We start from the raw sequence: 27,129 nt of genomic DNA on the forward strand, positions 1-27,129 counted from the left end.
TTTTCAGTAAATACTTTTGTACTCTAACTCAAGTAGTTATTTAGATGACCACTTTTACTTCCACTTGAGTACCTTTGGCGACCCATCTCTGCCCATAGAGACTTCCACACACATAAACATGCTCACATATATATCCACTCATCTGTAAGCACAGTTCTTTTGGTTAGACATTCAGCTGGGCACCCTTATGTGAAGTGAAAAATGGAATAGGCACTAGTTGTCTATGAGTAGGGCAGGACAAGGTAAGTTTATTTGTATAGCACTTTTCAACAAGGTAATTCAAAGTGTTTTACATAAAACCAACAGGGAAATATAAAAAGTTACAGTGCAGTGTAAGTTATCAATCTACAACCTTAAATTTCATTTAATTGAAGGCAGTGGTAAAATGAAAAGTCTTCATTTTTGATTTAAAAGAACAGTTTCAGCAGACCTGCAGTTTTCTGGGAGTTTGTTACGGATATATGGAGCATGAAAACTGAACGCTGCTTCTCCAAGTATGAAAGCGTCATCTGAGCATTTGAAGTATGTGCAGGGCTGATACTGAAATGTGTGAATAGAGGGTGTAAAGAAAGGGACTGAAGACAGCCCTGGGGGGGTTTGGTGATCTTACTGTGTCAATTCTTACAGCCCGCCTGTTGCTGAGCTGGACCAAAAGTGGATGAGGAGTGGAAGGATGATGAGATGTAGGAGAGTATTGATCATTTGGTGGTGTTGGATTGTGTTGAAAGTGGGGCTGAAGTCCACAAAGAGGATTCTGGTGATTCCAGGTGTAAGGGAGGTATAGAGGGAGTGGAGGAGGCATGTCACAACGTCCTCTGTCCTTTGTTTGGCCCTGTCTAACGGCGGGCAGCATGGTATTCAGAAGCAGTTTCTCCAGGCATTTCATGAATATGGAAATGAGGGTCACAGAGGGAGAAAATGAGAGCAACCAGGTTGCCCCAAATATTTCAAAATGTCTTACCCTGAATCAGCAAACAAAACATAACAAGCAGTTACTTCCCGATGACACAAGAACTTGAGCTCTCTGAGAAGTGTGTATTAAAATTGCACAATAAATTTAAGAAGGAAAATGTTTTTGTATATCACTAAATCACAAATTGCCTAAACTTAAAGGGGCTTTCAGAGTAGTAGTGATGATCTGCTGAGGATGAGTTGGCGTTTAAATGTCTGTCTACAGAAGTTTGAATTTATGCGTTTTTTATTGTTTCTCTTGAACCACGTGCCTTTGTGCTCATTAACAGTTTAAGTTTAACCCTACTGAGATGGCATCTTCTGTTGTTTTCCGATTCACGTAATGGAGAAACTACCGACGCTCCTCTTAGCATTTATTTAAAAAAAAAAGGCGGAAAAACGAGCAAGACTGGAATGCCACATGGGCCACGTAAAACGTATGGGGAAGATACGTCATGACGTGGTGGTACAGGGCGCCGTGCTGCTGGCGGTGAGTTTAAAGAGTCCCGATCAGTGATCCAGATCAGGTCTGCAGGGGAAATAGTAAGCCACTTCATGAGCAGTTGGTTCTATAACGTTATTCTGAGCTGAACCGGAGATGCCAACAGACAGGTATGGTTACGTGTTTTTATACTTTAATAGAAGACATTTCGAGCGACACTGTCAGTTCATCTCAAACGTAAATTACCGTCCATGTGGAAATGAGCCAAAGTAAAGTTACCTGGTTTGTTACTTCTGTTGGGTTACAAATCAAAAAAATCGCATCAATCTCTCAAAGAAGCTTTTAAGTGAGTTAAAGGCTGTAAGGTTGGTCATGGTTTGAGTGTGTCCGAGCAGCTTTAATATAACGTTAAAACTGAAGCTAATGTTTGATGCCGCGCTTTCATCTCAGCCAGGCCTCCGTGCACGTCTCCCTGTGCTTTCTTCCTGGTTTAGAAAACGGTAAACCAGCTAATATGAGTGAAAATAAAAAGGCACACATATATCTCTTGAAATGGAAGTGACAAAGTATTCGCGTTTCCTTTTGCAGTTAGTTTGCGCGGTCACGGCGCTGCCAGCTGGAGCAATATGGCGGGCAGAGAGGGGTTCTCTTCTGGAGGAAGCTGGTCGCGAACGAATCTTTCTCTGAGATGTTGCTATAAAAGGAAAGGGGGGAAGGGTTATATAACTGTTCTAATATATCGAATATAAATGTGTTTGGTTCGTTTCTCCTTCCACCCAGCATGCCACTGCAGGATCTGCCCTGCCTGAGTCTCCAGGGCTCCATGTTGTCTCAGCCCAAGAGGGTCATGAAACGCAAGTCCAGGGACTGTCTTAGTGAGGGCCTGGACACTGAATGCACTCCAACAGAGCTCATCCAGCAGTGGTCTCCAAGCCACAAGCACCAGCGGCTCATCAGCAAGGGGAAAGAAAACGACAGCAGCCAGTTTGTCCTCGCCAGGAGAGCCAGGAGGAAAAAAGACTCCACCTCAGGTAGGAATCTGCTTTCTGACCTCCTCTTAGCAGCTGCAGAGGTTGTGTATCGCTATAACCTGTCATGCTTTGCTCTTCTTCCATTGTTATTTCCCTCAGCTGACATTTCATGGGACCACCTACCTGACGAGCTGCTACTCAAGATCCTCTTCTACCTGTCTCTGCGGGACCTCCTCAGGATGTCAACTGTTTGCAAACGCTGGCATCGCTTAGCGTGAGTCTCTAACCACTAGATTGTGACAGTGACGTCCCTTCCTAACATTTTGGGCTCGAGCTGTCAGTAGATTTAATCATAGTGACAGTAGATTTAATCAAAAAGTCGTCAAAAAAATGAACACTGCTTCGGTAACCGGAGGTCTGTAATCTGATTTCTTAAACGTCAGGGTGAAAGGAAATGTCTCGTGCAGCGGCGCATCCTCGTATTCAACATTCAAAGTCAGACTGAAGCTGAAACTGACTCTTAAGTAGCTTCTACAATTCTACACATGTTCCCAGGACAGTGAATGCTACATAGATATTTAACAATGTGACAAGGTCAATGGGAGGTTTAGTCTGTGCAGGCTGTTTACTGCAGACGGACTTGGGCATTAAAATAGCCCTCCCTGCTTGTGACTGTTGCAGGTTTGATGAGTCTCTGTGGCACAGCGTGGATCTGGAAGGTTTGACCCACATGGGTCCAGCTCTGCAGCAGGTGCTGAAGACCGGAATCCGCAGGCTGCGCTGCCCTCGCTCCTTTGTGGAAGAGCTGCACTTCACAGGAACAGGGTGAGTCCAACAGCTGACGACGCGCTGTCCATGTCTTAGTCTGGTCTGTACAACTCAGGCCGTGGAAGGCTTTGTATCTGCCTTTCTCCATTTGGGTGTTTAAAAATAACTCTAGGGATATTCTATATTCTATTTTTGTCTTGTCAACAAATCCCCTGTGAGGACCCAAACCAACATTGTCTCCTACTAACAGGAGTGTGTGACACAGCCTGATCTCTCTCTCCTTCCTCCTCAGAGCTCCATAGTTTAGAATCTATTAAAACATGTCAGTGAGCCTTACTGCTGCACAGCACGACACCGCCTTCATTACCAGGAACACACACTGCAAATGCACTTTCTCCCCCCAGTTACATTACATTGAGTAATATTTGCTAAAACTACAGTGACCAGCTGTTTTAAGGAATTAGAGCCTAACCCAGAGTTTAACTGAAACACTGTGGGAGCTGCTGCCACCACACACCAGCTCAACTAGCACTGTAACGACAGATCTGGACCTAAAGTCATTTACTAGTTTAGTTTTGCTTGTATCTAAAAATATTAACTTTGGTTTCATCATTGTGGCATTTACAGAGCTAATGGAGGCGGCTATTATATGCTTTCTTCCCAAATGGAACACTTCAGTCCTTCTGAAAGTAGGAAACATCTGAAGTGACTTTAAAAAGACACCTGATGGAATTGAGCTTTTTTAAAAAACAATTTTTTTTTTTTTTTTTTTTTGTCCTTTCTGTTAGGCCACTGCAGATCGTTGAGATGGATCTGTCCAGCTCGATCATCCCCACCTCAGCTCTGGAGAGCATCATCTGTCACTGCAGGCTCTTGGAGTATCTAAGCCTGGAGGGTCTGCAGCTCTCTGACATCATCATCAGGTAAGTTTTTACACTCTTATTCCACTCTACTCCTCTCCACTGAATGAGCAAACATTTGTTTCATCAAAGGTGTGCACATGTTGCTGATTCTGTCCCCTTGGAATCCTTGTTGATGTCTTGAAATCTAGCTCAGGTCACTCCCGTTTCTCGATCACCTTTGAGCTGTTTCTACAGCTTGACGGCAGGGCTTCACCCTGATGAAGGCAAGGTGGCTGAAAGCGTACTGGAGAGGAGCTGAACGATGTGTTCATTTTCATGAAATCTGATTGGTTGGACATGATTTGGAAAGGCACATATCTGTCTTTGAGGGGCGAGTTCAATCTCAAAATGTTTTGCACCAGTTTGCGACATTTTCAGATTGAACGACATGTTTCCTTGCAACAGGCTTCGAGGTATGTTTGGTGGGCGTGTCTCGGGTGTTACCCAATCAGCTGCGACAATTTTGTAAACGCAACGGTGTTAAAAAGGCAGGAAAATTCAGTGCGCTTGCGTCCACAGCAGGGTGTTCAGGGAACCATCGTTTCTGTTGAAGGAAAAATGTTTTGTTGGCGCTGAACTCAGCCAAGGTCTCACAGCCGACAATGCACATCGGAAGCAAAAGACCGAGCCATGAGGTGGAAGGAACTGCAGGCTACAAACAATTCTGCTGCAGCGACGGTTTCCAGTAGCTCAGTGGCTTCCATCATCCGTACGTGGAAGGAGTTTGGAACATCCAGGAGTTTTCCTAGAGTCGGCCACCTGGTTAAACTGTGCAGTTGGGGCAGAAGGGCCTTGGTAAGAGAGGTGACCACAAACCTAATCGTCACTCTGGCTGAGCGTCAGATCCTGTGTGGAGAAACGTCCAGAAGGACAACCATCACTGCAACACTGAACCGATCTGGGCTTCACGGCAGAGTGGCTGGATGGAGGCCTCTCTTCACTGAACCGTGCATGAAAGCCTAAACAACCTAAAGCAGACTCAGACTGAGAAACAAGCTTCTCTTGTCTGAAGAAACAAAGATTGAACTGTTTGCCCTCAGTTCTAATGGTCATGTCTGGAGTAGGGCTGCACGATTTAATCTTATCGCAGTCGCGATGTCGCCATGTGCGATTACAACTGGAAAAAGTGTGCGATTTAAAAAAAACAAAACAACAAACTGGGTGTGTGTGTGTGAGAGCTCTTCTCCGCTTATTATGAATATAGTAATAGTGTTATAGGCTACTAACAGTATACTCTTAACTGAACATTTATTTACTTATTACTCTTTATTTAATGTGAGTCAGGATGCCGGGTGTGCGTGCGTGTTTCTAGCCAGGTTTGAGGGGGAAAGCTGAACGAAGAAAAGTACATAAGGTTCACCTTCCAGCAAGACAATGACCGAACTATGTCAGTGTCCTTGAGTGGCCCTGTCAGAGCCTGGTTGTGAGTGCAATCAAGACCCAAATATGGCTCCCCATCCAGGTACAAAATCCCCAACTCCAGGTGTGCAAGGCTGTCCCACCCAAAACCAAGAAGATCCAAGGCTGTAATATCTGCCAAAGGTGCTTCAACGAAGTACTGGGCAATGAGAATACTAATGTGATATTAAGTTTTCCTTTTTGTTGAAGTTGCAAAAATGCTTTCAAACACCTCCAAAGCTGTTGCAATACATTTATTAGGTGGAAAAATGGCCGTTCAAATGGAGGCAACACGTTTCTCATCATTATTGCAGGGTTACTCTCTTAGGTGTGGGCCTCTCTGGTCTTCTCTCGGTAACTGATTCAGCTGGATGATGTATTTTTGTCTCTCTCTCAGGTCCCTGTCCAAGAACCCAAACCTGCTGCAGCTCAATCTAAGTGGCTGCTCCGGCTTCTCTGCTCCTGCTTTGTCTGACATGCTCAAATCCTGCTCCAGGTCAGCTTTGTCTGCCAAACCCTGTTATCCAAATAACAACAGCTGGTTCTATTCATCCTCCATCTGTCATTTACTGATGCTGTTGTGCTTTTTTTCCCCTGTGCAGATTAAAGCAGTTGAACATATCATGGTGTGACTTCAACAATAATCATGTGAAGAGTGTTGTTGATAATCTGAGCTCCAGTGTTACGCACCTCAACCTCAGTGGTTACAGAGAGAACCTCACATTAGACGGTAAGTGAGGGCTCTTTCTCCCATATCTGTTCATGACCATGCTGCTGTTCAGTTTTCTAGTGAAGTCAAGTGTTTGTCCAGAGTAGAGCCACTGGGTACCTAAAGCATTCATACATTTTTACTTCACACCAAGTTGCTTCCGATCTTTCCATGAGTAATTATTCCAAACACTCTACTTTCTCTTCATGCTAGAAGCCTTTTCTACCGGTTTGTGTAGCTCTGTACCACCTGAGCAATGTCTCGATCTATATCGACCAGGTTAGTCTTTCCATTTCCTGTGCACGTGTAAACTCGCGTGTTTATAGTTTTAGAGCACGGCACATGAATAACAAAGTGAGGAATGTCTGTGGAAACCAGAGTTCCATGCTCCAGATGTGGACTTTGAACAGGCAGGATTTTGAGTGTTTACAAGTAGGGATGCACGATATATTTGGTGGCTGATTATATTATTGGCAGATGAGCGAGAAAATTTAAATGATCATTATTGTTCCAACGATGGAATTTTAGCTGATACTTGGGTCCCATAATGTGGATCTTGGCTGTGGACTAGGAACACGACGCCTGCCTCTCTGCTCTGTGTGTTTGTCCCTGTTTACACCAGCTGTGTTGTGGTGCTGCAGAGATGTCCTGGCATACACATCATTTTTTTACACACCTAAGAACATCTTTGTTTGGTACAGATCTTGCAAAAACAAAACATCCCATAATCATTTTAAATGTCTTCAAAGTTATAATTAGTTATAATCTGAGCTTCCGGGGGGGGGTCTCACGCCCCATTTACACCGGGTGTTAAAATGCGATCTGATTTTACAGAGAGAGGGAGAGAGACCTATTACGTGATTCAACACTCCCCCTCTCACACATGAAAACACACACAGTAGTCCACTACTTGCCCCAGATGTCTGCAATATTGCAGCAAAGTTTAAGTTTCAATAGCCTGTTCAAAAGACTATTGCTCAAGGGGAGACGCCCTTTCTGGTAGGTATAATATTAAAGTGTTATGTAACACACTGTGCTGGCCGCCAGCACACAGTAGCAAGCATATTATCATATAAATCCAAGTTACCAAAGTCACTCTACTGGCAGTGGACAGTTTGTTTGTTTTTAAGTGGCTGCACAACAAACGGCAACGTGCAAATGGAGAGAGAGAGATAGAGATATATAGTTTTAATAATCCTAGCCTTTGATGTATGTTGCTTAGCAACCGTCATGCGTTATTTAGCCTACCGGCAGCCTGGTGGAACTACTTTTTCTATTATAAAGAAATGTCTGATGAAATAAAGTCAGTAGTGTGTCTGTTAGCCTGCTTTCTTTTTGCCATACTTGGCTTCACGTCGAGCCAAACGACGCCCCTTAACTGTGATCTAATAAGCGTATACCACGGCCTGTCATGAGCTATCGCTTAATCATTCCCTAAAATATCACGAATCATAACGCATTTGTCAGTTGGATTTTTGTGTTTGGTTTTTTTTTTAAACCGTTCAGCCCTGGTGTCTTGGGTGATCCCATCATAAGTGGACAGCTGTAAGTGCAACTGTGAATGCACCCAGGAGCATTGACCTCAGATTGCTCAGGACCACCTACTCGACTGACGTTCTCTGCGTAAGCGAGGCCTAGCTGCCACCGTGCAGTCGAGAAGCCGACACCCGCGGTTCCTGTGCAACACAAACGGCCAGAGGAAACCTGTCGCATCAAACGTTCTTTATAAGGTTTCACACTGATTGGTTGCATTTCGGCAGTGAGTGAGTCACCAGATTCATCTGCTGCTGTTGGATGAAACTTCCTGTTCACTTTTGTTGCAGACACAAAGATCTGAGATGCCAGTATTTTGTCTTTTTACAGATGTGAAGGTGTTGGTGACGCGATGCCCCCATATTGAAACTCTAGATTTAAGGTAAGATTTTATTCCTCGTGAACAGTTTGGACCTGTAAGCTACATCTGTGTGTTTCAGAGGATGTTCATGTTCGCATATCCTGGAGGACAGACTCAATACAGAGAATGTTTTGTGTGGCGTAACATTTTATAAATGTATTAATGCTGCTACAATATTGCCAGTCTTTGACTATGGAGACTCACCATATACACGTGCGTTGCCGTTGGACACCATCCATAACAGTGGTCTGCATTTTGTCACGGGTCACTCTAAAAACACCACAGTATAGGAAAGAGGGGGGGGGGTGCCTTCAGTATTTCTGCACCCTTTATGTGCAATCATTTCCAAACTAAAGCTATGCTGTGCTCCTTGGCATGGCATTTATATATATTTTTTTTTTAAAGAGCTAGGAGTGAATTAGCTTGTATCTCACGACTGATCAGCTGTTTCTGCTGTCAGCGTTTTGTCCGGTTGTGCAGAACTCTGCACACCTGCTGAGAATTTTCTGCACCTCCACAGCTGGTAACGTTCATTTTTGCTGAGAAGAGAGGTGGATGCAAATCTGGGCAGGTAGCCTTAATCTGTTCTGCCAAATTATGCATTCACCTCTTAAAGGTCCTTTTCAGATCCTTTGCTCTGCACACTGTTCAAACGGGGTTATCACCGCATATTTATGCTGAATCTCATTGAATGCTGCTTCTGAGTGTAATAAAATATTAAGACGAAATGTTCATAAAATGAGTGTATCATTGTGGGGTTCATCAATTGTTATGAAAGTATATTATAGCGTTTAAAAGCATTATCTGGAGGTGCATGTAATTATCAGCAGGCATGCAAAACACCAGATATTCCCATAACGTGCAGAGTCTTGGCTAGCAGCAACTTGCCTGCTTGAAACGCATTTCTGAGGACCTCTCTCCCCTTTTTTTTTTTTTTTTTTTTTTTTCATAAGATCCATGGTCCTCAGGTCCATGCGACTGGTTTTGTTTCTGGTTTGGAACCCATACGTCTTGTTTATTACAGCAATGTGTAACGTCACCTACTGATGTAACTACGCTTGCCGTAGCCTGGTTTATTCGCTCCAAACCAGCTGATGGAAACGCACATATTTCATGGCCAAAACAAATCGGTACAGAACACTATTCACCTGTGGTTCCTCTGTGTTACAGTGACAGCACTCTGCTGATGGCCGACAGCTTCCCCGTCCTCAAAAAGCTGAAGCATCTGCGGCATCTGTCCCTGAGTCGCTGTTACCACATCCACCTCGCTGCTCTCACGTAATTTACCCCGCTGCTGCCCCTGCTTCTCTTACCCTTGTGCGACTGGTTTTTAGGCTTGTATGCTCAAACTAGTGTCTGTACTTGCAGCGACCTCGGTAAGACGTTCCCCATGCTGGGCCTGCTGGATGTGTTCGGCCTCGTACAGGACGGCCATCTGCCTTCTCTGAAGAAGGAGTTGCCTTACGTCGGCCTCAATTCCAGGCCGTTCTCCAGCATCGCTCGGCCCACGCCAGCCAGCAGGCTCACCGGCTCCTGCAGCGACCGCGCCATGTGGAACAGGAAGTGTCATCTGAGGTTCAAACTGTAACCCCTGCGCCTCGTGTTTTAAGCAGTTTCTGTTGATTGTTTTATCCCTGGGGTATTCCAACACGCATAACGGGGAGTGCAGCCTGTTGTGCAGTGATGGAGCCATGTTTCAGTGTTTCTTGCTGCTAATAGAACAGGCTTTTAGTGTTTGCTGGCCTTTACATACTCAAGGTCACATGCTGGACCAAGCTGTGAAGTGCTGAACATGCAAGCTTGTAGAGAAATGTAATATTTTATGTAGGAAGTCACATTTGGATGTTGAATCCAGTTCTTGTTGGAATGTGTTAACACTTTTAGTGGATTTTTTTTGAATCCGTTTGGTTCTAATGTGTTAATTTAAAATATCTTGTAAGGGAAACATGGTTGAAAAGGCTCAATGAAATGTTAATCAGATACATTTTAATACTGATGGCAGAAACGTCCTGTTCTCAGCTCTAATAATGAGAACAGTTAAAATCAGCGAGGAAGTTTTAATGTAAAATTATGTGTTTTGGATCTTGAATCTCCAGACTAGCTGGAGAATTCCCGTTGAACCGCGTTGTTGCTGAACAGACACTATGTTTATATGCAGGCTTACACATGGCCTCGCTGTGTGCTGCTGTGTGCTACTGTAATAACTGCTCATCATTCATTAGCGTGACTCCTCCCCAGCCTGACAGTGGCTGCTTTTAAGCTCATTATGTCTGTGTACAGGGGTCAGGTAGATGTGCTCACTGCTCTAGATTACAACTCAAATGCCATACAGACTGAACTTGAAATGAATTTTAACTTGTGAATTGTTCATCTTCCCTTTTTCAAGTAAACCACTGAATACCCAAACCATTGTGTCAGCCTGTTTCCTTGCATTGAGTAGAAGCTATTTTATTTGTCAGACTGAGACAAAATGTTCAGAGTTGAGTGTGAAAGTTGTTTTTAAATGGTTTGAAATCCAGCAAGTTGGTTTTAAACACCGGACTCCCCCAGGGCTGTGTCTTCTCTGCTTATACTAACATCTCCTGCAGCAGTGGGGGAATGGCTCTTTCTAAGTACGCAGATGACATGGCCCTGGTGGCACACCTGACTGGCAAGGATGCCCTGTCCCAATACTGACAGGCCGTCAACCTGGACCAAACATTTACTGAACACTCACTTGAGCTCAATATAACACAAAGGAGGCAGAGTCAAAACATCTTCCCATGTCTTCCAACCTCTCAATATCCAGGGTCAGCTGGTGGAGCAGGTTGAGTCCTGGGAACAGAGATTGGACACCTGCCTGTCCTTTGCACAACACGCTGACTATGTACAAAAAAGCACAACAGCGCCTCCACCTGCTGAGGAAACTAAGGACTTCATGTCCGTGAGGATATTTTAACTCTTGTTTCCTCTTTGAATCCATTCTCACCTTCAACAAATTCATGGGATTAATTAGAGGTATGTGTCATGTGCATATCCTTTACTTTTGTCTATTTATCTCAACGATCAGTTTGTGCATGTTAACGTTGAATCCTCTATGCACGCCAAAGATATAGTTCTACAAAGTTCTGTGCTTGGACCAATCATATTCACCTTATTTATGCTTCCTTTAGGCATTATCAGGAAATATTCCATAAACATTGTTATGCAAATGACTCAATTATATCTATCAAGCCATATGAAACCAATCAGTTAACTAAACTCCAAGCGTGTGTACAGGATGTAAAATAACCAACAAATTTGCAGGTCATCCATGTTTTCCATGATATTAAACTTGGCCCCAAACACCTCCGAGACCCATCATCTAAAGAAAAAAAAAAAGAAATGTCCATTTTTCAGGACTCTGTATTTTAAAGATAATTCTGTAAAAAAAAAAAACATGACTTTACAGATCTTTATTGTAAAGGGTGTAAATAATGTCTTCCATGCTTGTTCAAAGAACCTCAAACATGCACCTGTGGAATGGTTAAGACACTAACAGCGTTCAGACTGTAGGCAATTAAGGTCACAGTTATAAAAACTAAACACTAAAGAGATGTGCAGGATCCCTGCTCATCTGCGTCAACGTGCCTTAGGCATGCTGCAAAGAGGCATGAGGTCTGCCAATGTTGCCAGGGCAACAAATTGCAATTGCAATGAGAGGACGTTTCTTTTTTAGCTGTGTATAGTTACTCTGGATGGCATCGCCCTGGCCTCCAGCACCACCGTGAGGAATCTGAGTTATCTTTGATCAGGACATGTCGTTTAACTCTCACATAAAACAAACTTCAAGGACCGCCTTTTTTCACCTATGTAACATTGCAAAAATCTGTAATATCCTGTTTCAAAATGATGTGGAAAAACTAGTCCATGCATTTGTTACTGCTTGGCTGGATTACTGCTGTTCCTTATTAAACTGCCTGAATAAGCCCCTAAAGACTCTTCAGTTGATCCGGAATGTTGCGGTATGTGTACTGACAAGAACCAGGAAAGGAGATCATACACTGAACAAAATTATAAACACAACACTTTTGTTTTTGCCCCAATTCCTCATGAGCTGAACTCAAAGATCTAAGTGTTTCTCTATGTCCACAAAGGCCTATTTCTCTCAAATACTGTTCACAAATCTGTTAGTGAGCACTTCTTCTCACCTACAAAGCTCTTAATGGTCAGGCACCATCTTATCTTAAAGAGCTCATAGTACCTTACTACCCCACCAGAGCACTGCGCTCCCAGAATGCAGGGTTACTTGTGGTTCCTAGAGTCTCCAAAAGTAGACTAGGAGCCAGAGCGTTCAGCTATCAAGCTCCTCTCCTGTGGAACCAGGTTCCAGTTTGGGTCGACCACCACTGAAGAAGATTCCCAAGTTGAAGTGTCAAGATTGGGCAAAGAAATACCTGAGGAGAGATTTTTCAAAGGTTTTATGGACAGATGAAATGAGAGTGGCTCTTGATGGACCAGGTGAATGGGCCCAAGGCTGGATCACTGATGGACACAGGGCACCACTTCGACTCAGGCGCCAGCAAGGTGGAGGAGGGGTACTGTTATGGGCTGCTCATTAAGGATGAGATAGTTGGACCTTTTCGGGTTGAAGATGTACTGAAGTAAACTCCCAAACCTGCTGCCAATTTCTGGAAGATACTTTCACATACTTTCTTGTATTGTCAGTTGTAGATCTCGTGCTGTATTTTATGCTCTGTTGATGATTGTATGTTGTTCCTCAAATGTAGAAGCCTTCAGTTTTCAAGGCCATGATCTTTATGCTCCATCACATGCTTCCAAGTACTCCACTGCTTGGCTAGCCAGCAAGGGCCTCAAATAATGACCTGCCCCTCTTCCTTACCTTACTTGAATCCTAATGAGAACTTGTGGGTCCACAGGGAAGAGAATACACCTCTTCGAACAGCTTGGTTGCTGTGAGCCTGCTGGTCGTGAACAGATCAAGAAACTGACTACATGGAAGGTGTGTTGTTACACTTCAAAACTGAGAATAAACAAGTAATTTGATCTGCACACATATCCTGAGCAAGACAAAACGCACGTTCCCTTAGTTGTGTTTGTTCAACCGTAAAATAAATCCTGAGGAATACAATTCACCTAATAATTGTGCACACAGTGCAGTTACAGCTGGCTCAGGTGAGTCCTGAACCATCCCTTAGTTATGCTGCTATAGGCCTAGACTGCCGGGGGGCTTCCCATGATGGACTGGGCTACTCTCTCCTCTTCTCCATCTGTATGTAGTCTTATCCCGTTATTGCATGTTACTAACTCCACTTCTTCTTTCTCGTCCCTCTCCTCTCTCCTTCGGTCTCCTGCAGGTGTTTCTGGCTCTGGAGCTGTGGAGGCTTCCTGCCTCCCCCATGTTCCTGCTCGACCTCCGCTTTATGCTGAATGGCTAACCTGCTCGGAGCATGTCTGTGTCTTTTTGAGCACTTTTTATGGCATGAATGGATTTCTTCATCTTTATGAAGTTCTTTCAGAGCAATGTTTTAAAAAAGTTTTGAGTACATTAAATGAAGGAATCTATTTATTATTCAGTACGATACATTCATTTAATGGAACACAAAAATGTAATTATAGTCAGATCTGCTCGTGCCGTAATGATGGGGCAGTGATATTACAAGCCTGTTAACATCCTCATTCACGCGGTCTACAATGTTGTTGTCAGCTGTCCTTCCTGCATGTGGCAGCTGTGTTGCTTTTAGTCAGGATTATTAACTTCTTCATATTTGTCTAATATTAGTTTGCTTCATGAGTAAAATCTGCCGCTCTGCGATTGGTCATCTGCTGCAAACACCGCCTCTTTCATGTGAATGCACTCATGGCTGGATTGGGAAACACTGGGTTGATTTACCAAGTTGATAATTAGCGTTGTGTGACCGCTTATCTTTATTCTGGTTGTTAGTTAGTGATGGCAGATAAAAGAAATATCGTGGGTATGTTAAACTTACGTAGTACAGGTCTTTTTCCCAGCTGGCATTTGGACATGGCATAGTAGAAAAATCACAGGTGTTACTAATAACAGTAATGATGGCTCTGTTCTAATCAAGTGTCCCAGTGAGCCATGACATGTGTACAACACCAGGAACCTGAAACTGAAGCAGCTAACTGAAATTCAGACATCATTTCTTCACACGTTAAATCATATTTAGTTAACCCTGTGTATTTCTTGTTGTCATGTGTCTTCTATGGAAAAGGTTTATTCATTGTTGAATATCATATAGTAAATATAGAATAGCATCTGTAGCAATAACAGCCAGGTATGACCAGCTGGATATCACAATATTTAACATTTATTTGAATTTTTAACATTGGTTTTATATCTGATGCAATACTAGAATGGGCGTCTGCAGTCTCACTCATTGGTTTTAATAAATCCATCTCTGTTTCCACCACAGACCAATGGAGGTGACTGGACTATAATTTGAAAATAAATAAAATCGATTCAACATCGGTTTACAGAATCAGTGTGCGAGCAATTGTGTAGAACAAACACATCTCACGGTCAAGATTAGTAACGTTAGCTACTACTTTCCACCAAAGAAAGTGTTCCAATGGAAACTTTTAACAGTGTCTAAGAGGCAGAGATGTCTCAAACCTGAACAAGACCATGTCGTCCCTCATCCAAGACACAGCAGGGAAACTCCGCTATTTAACCTCTGTGGGGTGGCCTGTTAAAGACCGCACACCCAAACAATCTAGTGTATGCAGTCCAATGCAGTGAGGAATGCACAGACCTGTATATTGGGGAACCACTAAATTACACAAACGCATGGCTCAACACAGAAGGGCCAACTCCTCAGGTCAAGACTCTGCAGTCTACTTCCATCTGAAGGACAGAGGACACTCGTTTGAGGACCACCAAGTCCACATTTTAGACAGAGAAGATGGATTGTTTTATAGAGGTTTCAAGGAAGCATCTACACCAGGGTTGAGAAGCCGTCGTTGAACATGGGAGGGGGTCTATGCCACCCAACAATGCTGTCCTTTCATCACTCCCCAGGAAACGGAACAAAAGTGACCTCTTGGCCTCAGGCTCCATCCACACTACTGCGTTTTGGAATTAAAACGGAGACCTGTTGCTACGTTTGCACCTCCCATTCAGACTACAACGCCAAAAACGAAGACCTAAAACAGAGAAGTTTGGAAACGCTGCCGGCCCCGTTTTGCGTTTCAAAACTCCGGAGGCTGTTTTAGTAAAGACGGGCCAAAACGGAGGACTTTAGAAACGATGACGCAGCTGCTCACGGTCGGCTCTCTGATTGGGTCTTAGAAGTCAGGAAAAGCAGAAACACGATGCTACTGACAGAGTTTTTGACATGGTATTTTTATTAAAATATTCTGTACCGTTCAAATAACATTTATCTGCCTACACTTGTACTGCGCATGTCGCAGTTTACTTTGCGAAGACTCCCAGTCTGTTTTCTGCCGCCACACACCTGTGCTACATTCAGTAGGTAATCAGTTTTAATTCTCCCTTTGTAAACTTTATTTTACGGAGTAGTGTGGATGGAGCCTCAGGTGAAGATGCCAACGATGGTCGTTCAGTCTTGGCCTCGGGTAGTCCTAACAACTGTCGTTACCACAACCAGGAACACTAACGAACCAGCAGTATCGATGACCCGGGCCAACGACCCCACTGAGGTTAAATAGCTGAGTTTCCCTGCCAGTCAGTCAGAACTGAAGAAGTCCTTTGGATGAGGGACGAAACGTCTTCCAGTATCTTCAACCAAGTCCAGCTGCCCCTGACTAACCTTCTTTGGAGTACATTAAAATGGGTTCATACAGAGTTTAAATAAGCACACAAACACCATTTCCTTGTAATATCACTTTATCTGATTGAAACACAAAACATCCTTACATAGTGACACTATGCCTTTGGCAGGCTGCATATTACAATTTCCTGGTCGTTTTGTAGACCAGTACTCAAAAAAGAACACCTGGTTCAGAGTCCAGAGGCCAGGGAGGTGTTACAAGGTGCACCAATACTGTTTAACCGATCAAGTGGAATTACAAGCGTATATAAGAGACCTACTAGATTCTTATTATAATTAAAATCATTACAACTACACCATCTTGGTCAAACATGTTTTCTATCATTTCAGCATCCCCAAACAGCACTGTTAAAGACTTAAAAGCCAAGTGGCCTTACCGCTTTAAAATAATTTGTATCACTTCATATCACAGACACAGTTTGAACTGTTTTTTGTTGTGAAAATATTAGACATGTCCACCTCTGGTACATGCTGCTCTTTCAGTAGCACATTTAAAGCCAATTGTTCCTGTCTTGTGAGAGGTACAAGACACTTGACACTTAAAACATGGAACAAAATGCCTCTTTAGGCATGGAGTTTTTAGTGCCCTTAATTCTTTTCTCTCAAACTTCATTTTTAGCACCCAATCAGCTACAAAAAAATATAAGCTATGTTCCAAAAATATCTTTAGTGAACAAGACAAGCTGTAAAAAAAAAAAAAAAAAAAAAAAATACAAAACAGCTGCTGTGCTGTCAGTTCACCATACAGACACCTCTATATACTTTCAGCGCAAATTTCACAATTGAAAATATAAGCCTGGTGATATTTTTCCTATTGTCAACAAATCCCATGTGCAGACTCAAAACAACACTGAATGTATCTACTAACAAGTCCTGTGTGTCTCACAGCCGGATGTCTCCGGCATTGTTGTCCACTAACTTTTAACACACATCAGCGAGCCTCCCTGCTGCACAGCGTGACATGCTCCTTCATCACCATGATTTTTCTGACTCAGTCCCACACACACCGTCCTGCTGCCCCAAACACTCACTACAGCACCACATGTGGATTCACCCAGCGCTGAAAACAGTCCCTAACAAATGCACTGTTTTCTCCTGTTTGAGTAATGCCTGTTAAAAACTACCGTAAGTAGCTGTTTTAGGAAACCACTGAGCCTTTGAAAAATAAAATAAAATGGTATATTTGTGAGCGGTTTTCAAAGATGAACCAATGGGTTTGGGGCTGAATGCCACAGACAGGTTAGGGAAGTCTTAATACAGACCCCCAGGCAAGGGTGGAGGCTTGTATTGAAAATGTGTTGTAATGGTGTCTATGTAGATCTTTACTTTGTTCAAGGTGCCATTAAATTGTAAGATTGATATTGTCATATGCTTTATATTGATTTGGATGTTGAGAGAATGAGGGCTGCTTAGAAGACAGTCAATAGTAACATACTTAACATGTTGCTTGACACAATATCTACAAAATTGATAGTAGCCTTTTTAACCTGGTGGATTATAACTTGTTATAACCAGTGGGATGGAGATTAAAAAGCAAAAGAAAGAAAATGAAACTAATTTTAAAAAAGGCACAATGCACACATTTAAAAGTAACAATAATATTTCCCCCCTTCCCAGGTATAAAAATATTCAACACAGGCTAAAAGCTAAAAACTGGTACTTCCCTTTTAACACTGTTGGTTGGAGGGAAACCAGTCAAATGTCCTGTGCTCTGGACTCATCTCAGTTTTCAAGAAGGACTGTGCGGAGCTCATCCTCCTCACTCATGCTGATTGTAGCGATGGCACCGTCATTGAACTCAAATGAAGTCCCACCGTCGACCACCATGCAGGCATCCCAACACCGTGAGCGGACACACACCCTGAAGCAGCAGAGGCATCACAACATTCAAAAGATACATTTTACAGCTTCTCCAGTGTGAACTCTCACTTAGCCTGGGTTCTGAGATTGAGGAACGCTCACTGACTTGCTGGCGAAGCCTCTCTGCCGACTGCTGGAGAAGACTCTGTTGACGATGGGCTCCCTGATGCTGTAGAACAAACGCCTGTCGTCTGGACTGAACACCAGAGACTCGTTGTACTCATCAGTAACTGAACACACAGAGATAGCACCGTCACATAAAACAAAGGGCCCAAAAATGATAGTTGACAATAAAAACACGACTATCAACTCACCCTTTTCAATAAAGTCAGGATTAAGTGGGATATCAAGACCCGTTTGGGACTTTCCTGAGAAAAGACACATTGTTTGTCAGTGAAGTCAGGTGGGAAAAAAAGTTTCACTTTAGACTTTCATCGAAAAGTGCACACACATACCGATTTTTAGAATGTCCTCCACAGCTTGTTCAACAAGTTTGTTGATGTTATAGGACCTGCAGACACCAAGAAAGAAAAAAAAACATTAGGAGCAGAAAAGTGGATTAATACAGGATTTAACCCATGGGATGTCATAACTATGTACTGTAGTGATTGGGCACTGGTGCATACTGGGAGTCACTATGATTTAATAATCATTTCAGCTATGTAACAAACTGACAGCTCTCTCTGACTTTCATCACAAATATAACTGCTTCATACCAGCTGGGATGTAAAAACTGTTTACTGCAGGGGATTGTACCCACCTCACCACCATTTTAGTTTATTGTGCTCTTTGCATTTTATTTAACATGATTATTTTGGAGCACTGATTTTACCTGGAAATCAAGCTAATGTGATTAATGAGATTGTGGTTGTTCTAAAGTTCTGCAATAAAACCATCATAAATATTAATAAATCATATCTTGCTATATGTTTTGACATCTTAATTACACACCTACCCGTCTATTGACAGATAAAGCTTGTTCCAGAAACATCTATGCTATGCTGTAGTAACCAGACAAAAAAGTTTGCTTCTCTTTTGCCACCAGCTGGAGAATGTCTGATACAAAAGCAAAGAGCGCCAATAAGGTCATACTCCCACCCTTTCACAGCAGTTGGATGGAAAGATTTCAATGGGGACCCGATTTCACGACTAATCATACAGTACCATTCATAAACTTATCCTGCGGCATAATTCACATCTCCACTCTCCATACGTTTGCTCGGTATGTTTCTGATACATTCTCACCAAAAAATGCCTAATTACAATGATTGTGAGCAGTTAATACTTTGGACATGTTACATAATGCTCTTTTACGGCTAAGTTTTCACAGGCCTGTTAAAAACCTATAGGGCATGAGTGTTTCTTACAAAAAAAGACACACTGAATTAAAGGAATAGTTTGGGACATTTTGGAAAATACAATTATTTGTTTTTTTTAGAGTTACATGAGAAGAATCGATACCACTGTCATGTCTGTTTAAGTATGAAGCTACAGCCAGAGTTTAGCTTAGCATAAAGAGTGGAAGCAGGGGGAGACAAACAGAAACCTTTCTGGTTTTGTATGTCTCCGGGCTGCACCTTCATATTAGTATTTATTTGTTTCATTATTAGATCTGCAATTTGAAACTTGGTGAAAAAAAAAAAAAAAAAAAAAACTTTGACTGTAACTCTCTTAAATACATGGTGGATGAGGATTAGGCACTAGAGAAACATTAAATGTAAAACAAAGTTGAGTATAGTTAAATGTACCATGCTTTGGATCCTGTTCCTGTGCAAATGCTGAGTCCTGAGCTCTTCTGCTTTTCCCATGGGCCGTCGTCCACAGAGATCTCATAGTAGGAAGCCCTATGGAGCAAGAGGTTAACATGGGGTTTGAAGGATTTTAACTTCACCCTGTGGTGGACAGAGATTCCCCTGATGAGTGCTGGAGAGATGAGTACGGTGCTGGTGAAAGGTCTGGGGATTAATGAGGGTTAGAACATGCGCGCGTGGACAGAGTTTGGATGACAGAGGTACCTGGAGGACAAAGATTCTCCGATGAAGATTTCATTCAGGCTTCTGATCGGGAGGAGACTAGGCTTGGAGAAGCTCTCATGTAGTCTTCCTGTCCCTGAGAAATGGCACTGAATTAGTAGAAGAACAGCGAGAAAATAAATAATAATCAAGTTCCTAATTAGAGGTCAATAAACCCATTATAGCCAATCTAACCCTAATGGACAAACAACAGTGGAAACAGACAGGACAGGCAGACAGACAGACTGGGACAGGTACACATGACAGGTGTTGGAGTCGTACTCCGCCGGCTGTCCATGGTGGTGATGCGGTGAGCTTGGCTGTGCTGCTCCAGGCTAAGCTGCTGCTCGTGCAGGTCCACGGGGGTGGGATTGATTCCTGTGCCCTCTAAGTGCAGACGGATCCTCTGACGCCACAGCCACCTGAACACGCACAGAGAGGTGAGAGGACAAGATCTGCTGTACAGAGCACCCCTGGGCCTAAACTGAACCAGCGGCTCGTCCTTTAAATATTGTAGTTATATTCTGAGGAAAGAAATGTTGCATCTTATATCTTTCTTTCAACAAAACAATAAAGTTTATTAACACCTGTAGCACTTTTCTTGCACCGGAGAGGCTGTAAATGTACAACAAACTTATGGTTTATATAAGGGGATCTCCACTGATTTAGTCAGAATCAAGTAGCAAAGACAGACATCCTGACTTTTAGTCCTCTGTATGGGTCAGGCTTCAGAAACGCTGGATCCTACATTTCCCACAATGCAACAATACTGGGGTTGCGCAAATGCCTTAATTCAATAACCCAATTAACTGCATGAGCCGAGATCACTTCAGCAGAGAGGAGTCTTGTTTTCTTTGTGGCTGATTCAGGCGCCTCAACAATCTGGCTCAATGGCTACTTCACCAAAAACACATGAAGGATGCAGGTCCTCTCCTCTTTATGTAGTTGATTTGCCTCTCTATGTTGTTCAAGACGTTTGAAGCTATTCAGGTATAATATTAATGCCACAATATCATGTTTAATCCACACTTAAGAGTTTCCTTCACTTCTGCACATATAGTGAAAGATATTCATTTTTAAGATATTAGTAATATAAATGTGAGCACAGACTCAGTAAGTCGGTGTTAGGGTTACGTTTGGTCGAAAAACTGTTGAAACAGTTTTATGGAACAAAGATGTCACAAATGTATACGGGTATTAACCTCAAAAGTAAAGCTGATGATACACAGAGCAACTTTTAGAGCAATTGTGCAGGGCAACGTTGCCGTCAATGGTAATGAGTAAAGATTACTACGGTAATCCCCTTCCCCACCACTCCGCCCCGCGCCCCGCCACTATCCGTTCAAAACATAGTCGGACTTGCCACTAACAAGACTGCCCAGCAACATTGCTCAAAAAGTTGCCCCGTGTATCATCAGCTTAAGACATCCTTTGACCTGACAATCACCAATCAATTCTAACTGCTGAGTTTTACTAAACTCTGTAACTTATACTTCAGCTTCAAACCGCACGTTCAGACACAGTGACCTCCGCTAGCAGTTAAAAAAAAACTCTCACCGTGTGACTTTCTCCAGATAATACGGGTTTAAACGGGGCTTGAACTGTAAGCTAATGACAGAGAAACTGCCCCAGGGTCAGCTGGTTAATCACCTGCACTCACGAGGCCGCTGAACAAGAAATGTCTGGACACATCTGCAGCAGCCTTGTCAGTGAGCTGCTGTGGAACGCTGTTAGTGCTCCCCCTTGTGAGTTTTTGGAAGCTGGTGATAAAGTTTGGAGCCCTAAAGTTCCTCAGTCACCGTCGTCTTTTCTACAGCATTATGGGCTACCAGCATTAAATATATATTATTATACTGTAGAGATTAATGCAGCTGAATGACATCACTTCTGACAAACTGTACCCCGCTCTCCCTTAAACACCAGTCAGGTTCTAAAATCTAGAGCAGAACCCAATGTGTGTTTCTATTTCATTGATTAACTTCCATCTAAAGCAACACGTGCAACACTCGTTGCACTCTGTATGGAATAATGGAATCATACGACTTGTCTTTGTTTTCTAAATGGGCATTATATATTGCCCATTGAAAACCCCGTATTAGTCGACCACTAGCAGTACCTTACAAAGTGACTAACTTGTAGGTTTTCACTAATGAGCTGGAAAAAGATGCTGGAAGGTAAGAGATAGAAAACACACAGGAGGACAGGGCAGGATGTTCACCTGAAGGAAGTCACAGCACTCAGATTATTCGTGGTTTAATACGCACCTGAACTCACCACGGCAGAGTTTCTCCAGTGCCTCTGGGAAGGCACGAGTGTACCGCACAGGCAGGCACAGATGACCTTCTGACCTTTAGTTGAAAGAGAGAAATGTAATGAACTCAGCTGAATATTAGAGGAACGTTAAATAGTAACAATGTGGAGTTACGACGTGACATTATGCTTATGAACCAACTTCCTCTGAAGTTTTTCTTTGCAAAGAGCAGGTATCAGGTATAATTGTTTGACAAACATTTAACAATCCAAGCCCTTCCCAAAAAATGCTGTTCAGTGTTTTACCTCTCAGGGTCTGTGTTTACTCCAACAACTGGTTTGTCCTTGCTTAAAACCTTACTGGCAACAAGTAGCATTGTCCCATCACCTAACAAAACAAACTGCAGTTAAAGAACTTGTATTGTGTATTTGCGTCTGTTGTCTGAAAGCCTCTGTTCATGTGACTTTTTGGCCCCTGAGCTGAATAAGTTAAAGTCCTGCCCATTCTGTACGTCATGCCTGTGCTGGACACGAAAGTTGGTGTTTAAGGAAGATTATTTTATTCAGTTTTCATTTATTCAAACAAATAGTAATGACCATAAAATCCAACATTTACAAACGGTGACTTTCCTGGAATTAATGGCATGTAGTACCTTCACTTCATTTGTAATGAATCAATGTCACAGGCAGGAGGCTGAAGTACAAATACACCCAACTAACTAATAAATTTCTACCTCCAGCAGAGATGATGGCATCTGCCCACCGCACTACCTCTTCATCATATTCTCCTCGCTTCACGACTCGTACCTCAATGCCTTCTTTCCTGCAAACACAGAATGTTAAAACAGCCTTTTACAAATGGAGTCCCGGCTGTGAAAAAAGGAATCCTTCCTTGTCTGCTTCTTAGAAACGTGGCTGTGAAGGGCCACATCTTACCGCAGACTCCTCACAATATGTTCCACATTGTTAGTGTGGATGTTGTGTCTTTCCAGCAGGCCGCTGTAGCTCGACCCCTTCATAGCAAGCTGCAAGACAGACACAAATAAACCTGGTAAAATATCAGCGTTTGTTTTTCCTGGGAGGTCACAGGCATGTCTGGTCTTACCAAGTGTTTCAAGTCCTCTTCAGAAAGCCCTGCATAGCGATACCGCTGCTGCTCAAACTCATATCGCGTAGTCTTTGTAACCACTGCTACTTTTCCCGGATTGAATCCACTTTTTGGTTGAGATGAGGTGTTGCATATTGAAGTGTGGAGGGGGCGAAGGGAGTTTCCATACAGCAGGCTGAAGGCTCGATTCCCAAGACACACCAAGTTCCCCACTGAGCGGCGAGTCATTCTTATGAGTGAACACACAACCATAAACTCAATTACATGTCCAATTAAAAGTGCTGAACGGGAGCCCTGCTCGGTACTGCTGTTACGGAGCTGACATGTTGGGTCATATGTCAGATGTAAGTATTGTCCGTTCACAGAAGTCTGGGAGTGAAGTAAACAGACACACACCCAGGTGTCAAGGAAGGTCACCAGGTGCACCAAGCTCTTTCCTAATTCACCAGTAAGGTGAACCGTTTGCTAGTGGGATTACTTTCCAAATGGAGTGTTTCCTCTGGCAAACAACAGCACAGCAAGGCCACCAGTTAGCTCGCTATTTAACTAGTTATTATACTAACCGTATTTGGGCAGGTTAAAATCTTGCGTTACGCTTAATCCCAGCTGAGCTTAAACAGCTAAAAGTAGCTAGCAGCTTGCTCACAAGTCCAAAGCGAGGGGCCCTGCACAGCACACATTCCGGCTGAGTTTCCTCTTACCGCAAACCACACTAAAGCTGCGTCACACTCACTCCTCCCGTGCGAAAGAGTTTCAGACACGAGGTAACACACATGGGCAGGTTAAGATTAAACGACAACACAAGGGAACTCTGGCGACGCTGCACTTCCACTGCACGTAGCGTGCAGCCTGGCACGTAGCCGTGTTGCACGTACGCTACGTAGTAGGATTTACTCTGATTGGCTACGAGGCTGTCAGTTTGAAGGGGCGGAGCGGTGACGTTTTATTTTGACTGCTTTGCACGCACGTGATCATGAGGCGTTCAGGAGCAGACGTTTTTTCGCGAATCCAGGATTATTTAAGTGTTTTTTTTACACAACATTTAATACAGAACAAAAAGAATGCTAGATAAAAATATTGCCTACAATCACAAAAAAAAACAACAACCAAGGAGCAAAGGAGGGTTCCAGACACAAACTAATAATCTACATTAAAGGATTCACATAGATACTATTGCCTTTGCATTTAGTTTATACATTATGTATAATGTAATCCTTACAAAATATTTGAAACGGTCAGTGTTGAAAACTGCTGCCCCCGCGACCCGACCCCGGATAAACAGATGAAGATGGATGGATGGAATTTTGAAAACAGGAAAGATGGGTCTACAGTTACACTTATGAATACAGAATTTGGCAAATATAAAAATATCATTTTATTATAAAAAATGTGTCATCCTCCTCCGTCTTGTTATCAAAACCCCCAAAAAGAATGTCTTCAAAAGAGAAATAAAACTCAATATAACATCTGACCAGAAGTTTTTAATATGAATAAAAGTCCTAAACAAATGCTAAATTGTTTCAGGGGCAGAGTTAGAGCAACTGGTCAATGTTCTTTTTAAATCTGGAAGAAAGGAAAAAAAGTCTTGGTATTTATGCAGCAGTTTAAATGATACTTCTCTCACCTTATTCGATAAAAGATATTTCTATGGTAGGACCAAACTTTTTTCCAGAGAATACCATCCACAAAAACATTCCAATATGAGACCACATGAGGTACAGTGACCCAGCATGAACAATACCTGGTATGAACAATACCTGGTATGAACAATACCTGGTCGGACCCTGAAACTGAAGCAGCTAAATGAAATTCACAATTGTTCTTTTCTTCATTTACAACTGTTTAAAACTGTTCTTTTCCTGCTGGCACAAGTGTGGAAGATTTTATTGCACTTTTATATTTGTAACCCACAGAAAACAATCCACAAATGTGTGCTATGAAGCGCAAATATTTCACTATCTACAAATATGTATTTTTACATTTGTGATGTGTAAAATCATATCCACAAAAATACAGTGACTTCATCACACGAAACAGTTTTAGCACATTTGCAGATTGCTTTCTGTCAATTTGTGGGTCATGTTACATTTGTAACTTCCTTTTTAAACATTTGTGGAATTTTGTCCAATGTGTACTGCTGAGATCTGTATTTGAAATATACACAAATATCTCACTACCCAAAACATGTATTTTTACAGTTGTGTTGTGTAAAATCATATCCACAAAAATACAGAAATATGTACAATTTACTCTGTACACACATATTTTAATTTCACATACAAAGTGTTATTTACGCATCTGTGGATCTATTTTTACTCACAAAACAGTATTTGCACATTTGCGTATCATTTCCTGTCAATTTGCAGGTCACGTTACATCTGTGACTTTTGTCCACTCTGTACCACAGAGATCTGTAAACAGAGATCTGTAAATGTGAGAGCAGTTTATTAGCTACACCAGCAGGTGGCGGTAGCAACATCGCCTCTCATGAGTTGTAAGAATATCCATTGCAGTTCCCAGGGTCATCTTAAGGAGACAACAGCCCAATCCCAATGTCCCCCTCACAGACTCACAGACTTTGAGGCGCGTTCCCGGGAACTCCGTGAGGGCTTAGGGCTGTCCCACTGTCAAATCGTCAAGTGCGCGAGGGCTCTCTCGCGGACATTTTAAGCCCTTTATAGACTCTTTTGGTAAGTCCGCATTTCTGCAGGCTTTGGCTGAGGGAATTGCCCACAGTTCATAGCGGTATGACGTGAAACAAGGGGATTAAAGGAAGCCTGGAAGCGAGTGAAGTATCATGGCAAATCCACGTATCAAGAGAAGAAGAAGAAAAACGGTAAACAAACAAGCATTGACACCAACGCTGATGTTAACATTGTTAGAATTTTTCTTAACCTAAGATGGAACACATGAAGTCAGAAGAAAGCAACCACCTTTACAAACTTCATTTATTCAACTATTTGTTTTTAGCTTAATGATGCTATTTGACCAACAGTAGTGTATTGACAATTAGTGCCAAATATATATTGACATTTAGCTCTCCTCCACTCTGTAGGGTGAGAGTCTGTAGGACTTAAAAATCAGGCAAAAACACAAAATATAAAGTGTGCAACGTGTTTCAGCGTCATCAAGATAACATGATAAAGTGGCAGAGGACAGTCCCGTTCCTGTTTACAGCATTTTGAGCCCTTGCAGCCTTTTAAACTCATGCACTTTCCAAGTGACGTCAGTAAAGTCTGTGAGGGTTCAGGACTTAGGGCTTAGGGGGACATTGGGATTGGGCCAACAACTTCTGCTTCTGCTGGACCACTGGACTCCACTCAGTCTAACTCAGTCTTTTTCTGTACAAGTGTATATAGTTTACTATTGAATACTTTATCACTGTATTTGTTTCACATTTATATTTAAATAAATATGAGCCTGAAAATTGTGTTTTGTATTGTATTATTGTGGATATGATTTTACACAAGACGATGTAAGAATACATGTTTTGGGTAGTGAGATATTTGTGTATATTTCAAATGCAGATCTCAGCAGTACACATTGGACAAAATTCCACAAATGTGTAAAAAGTGTTGTAAATAGTGCTGCAGGCTCGCTGCAAATGACACTCGACTCTGTAGCCCCTCTAAAAAAGAAAATAATAAAACAAAGACGGTTAGCTCCATGGTATAATACTGAAATTCATTTTAACAAATTAAACTTGAGAGGAATTGACGTTCCACCAAACAGGAAAATTCTCGTTTAATTTGGCAAGATAGTCTTAAAACTTATAGGAAGGCCCTCCGTAATGCTAGAGCAGCGTACTACTCGTCATTAATAGAGGAAAATAGGAACAACCCCAGGTTTCTTTTCAGCACTGTAGCCAGGCTGACAGAGAGTCACAGCTCTATTGAGCCAAGTATTCCCATAGCTCTCAGTAGTTACGATTTCATGAGCTTCTTTAATGATAAAATTCTAGCTATTAGAAACAAAATTCACCAAGACCTGCCCTCAACTGGCACCGACTTATCTCTTAACTCAGGAACCTTAGAAACAGCTGTAGAACCAGATATATGTTTAGACTGTTTT

The 27,129-nt window shown here is 42.5% G+C and overlaps 2 protein-coding genes across 5 annotated transcripts; one reads left to right on the forward strand and one right to left on the reverse strand.

The window, feature by feature from the left end:
- Positions 1–1,406: 1,406 nt before the first annotated feature.
- Positions 1,407–10,441, forward strand: skp2 (S-phase kinase-associated protein 2, E3 ubiquitin protein ligase). The gene is made up of 10 exons (XM_046067836.1): positions 1,407–1,563; positions 2,174–2,424; positions 2,524–2,638; positions 3,046–3,189; positions 3,921–4,055; positions 5,830–5,928; positions 6,035–6,162; positions 8,005–8,056; positions 9,206–9,313; positions 9,404–10,441. Exons 1-10 carry the CDS (start codon positions 1,550–1,552, stop codon positions 9,621–9,623), a joined length of 1,266 nt encoding a protein of 421 aa, XP_045923792.1. The 5' UTR covers positions 1,407–1,549; the 3' UTR covers positions 9,624–10,441.
- A 5,425-nt stretch (positions 10,442–15,866) lies between these two features.
- On the reverse strand, positions 15,867–23,952 carry nadk2 (NAD kinase 2, mitochondrial). Of its 4 annotated transcripts, none has more exons than XM_046067220.1 (13): positions 23,760–23,952; positions 23,056–23,287; positions 22,887–22,975; positions 22,685–22,773; positions 22,257–22,338; positions 21,965–22,048; positions 19,959–20,122; positions 19,704–19,797; positions 19,437–19,532; positions 18,144–18,199; positions 18,003–18,056; positions 17,795–17,918; positions 15,867–17,689 (listed from the first exon to the last, which is right to left on the reverse strand). In XM_046067220.1, exons 2-13 carry the CDS (start codon positions 23,284–23,286, stop codon positions 17,551–17,553), a joined length of 1,302 nt encoding a protein of 433 aa, XP_045923176.1. In that variant the 5' UTR covers position 23,287; positions 23,760–23,952; the 3' UTR covers positions 15,867–17,550. The 4 variants fall into 4 exon arrangements, with proteins under 4 accessions (XP_045923176.1, XP_045923175.1, XP_045923173.1 ...); XM_046067219.1 differs by having other exon boundaries at positions 23,622–23,952; XM_046067217.1 differs by having other exon boundaries at positions 23,056–23,951.
- Positions 23,953–27,129: the final 3,177 nt, after the last annotated feature.

Source organism: Micropterus dolomieu, linkage group LG13 (assembly GCF_021292245.1).
Source record: "Micropterus dolomieu isolate WLL.071019.BEF.003 ecotype Adirondacks linkage group LG13, ASM2129224v1, whole genome shotgun sequence".
Lineage (NCBI taxonomy): Eukaryota > Metazoa > Chordata > Actinopteri > Centrarchiformes > Centrarchidae > Micropterus > Micropterus dolomieu.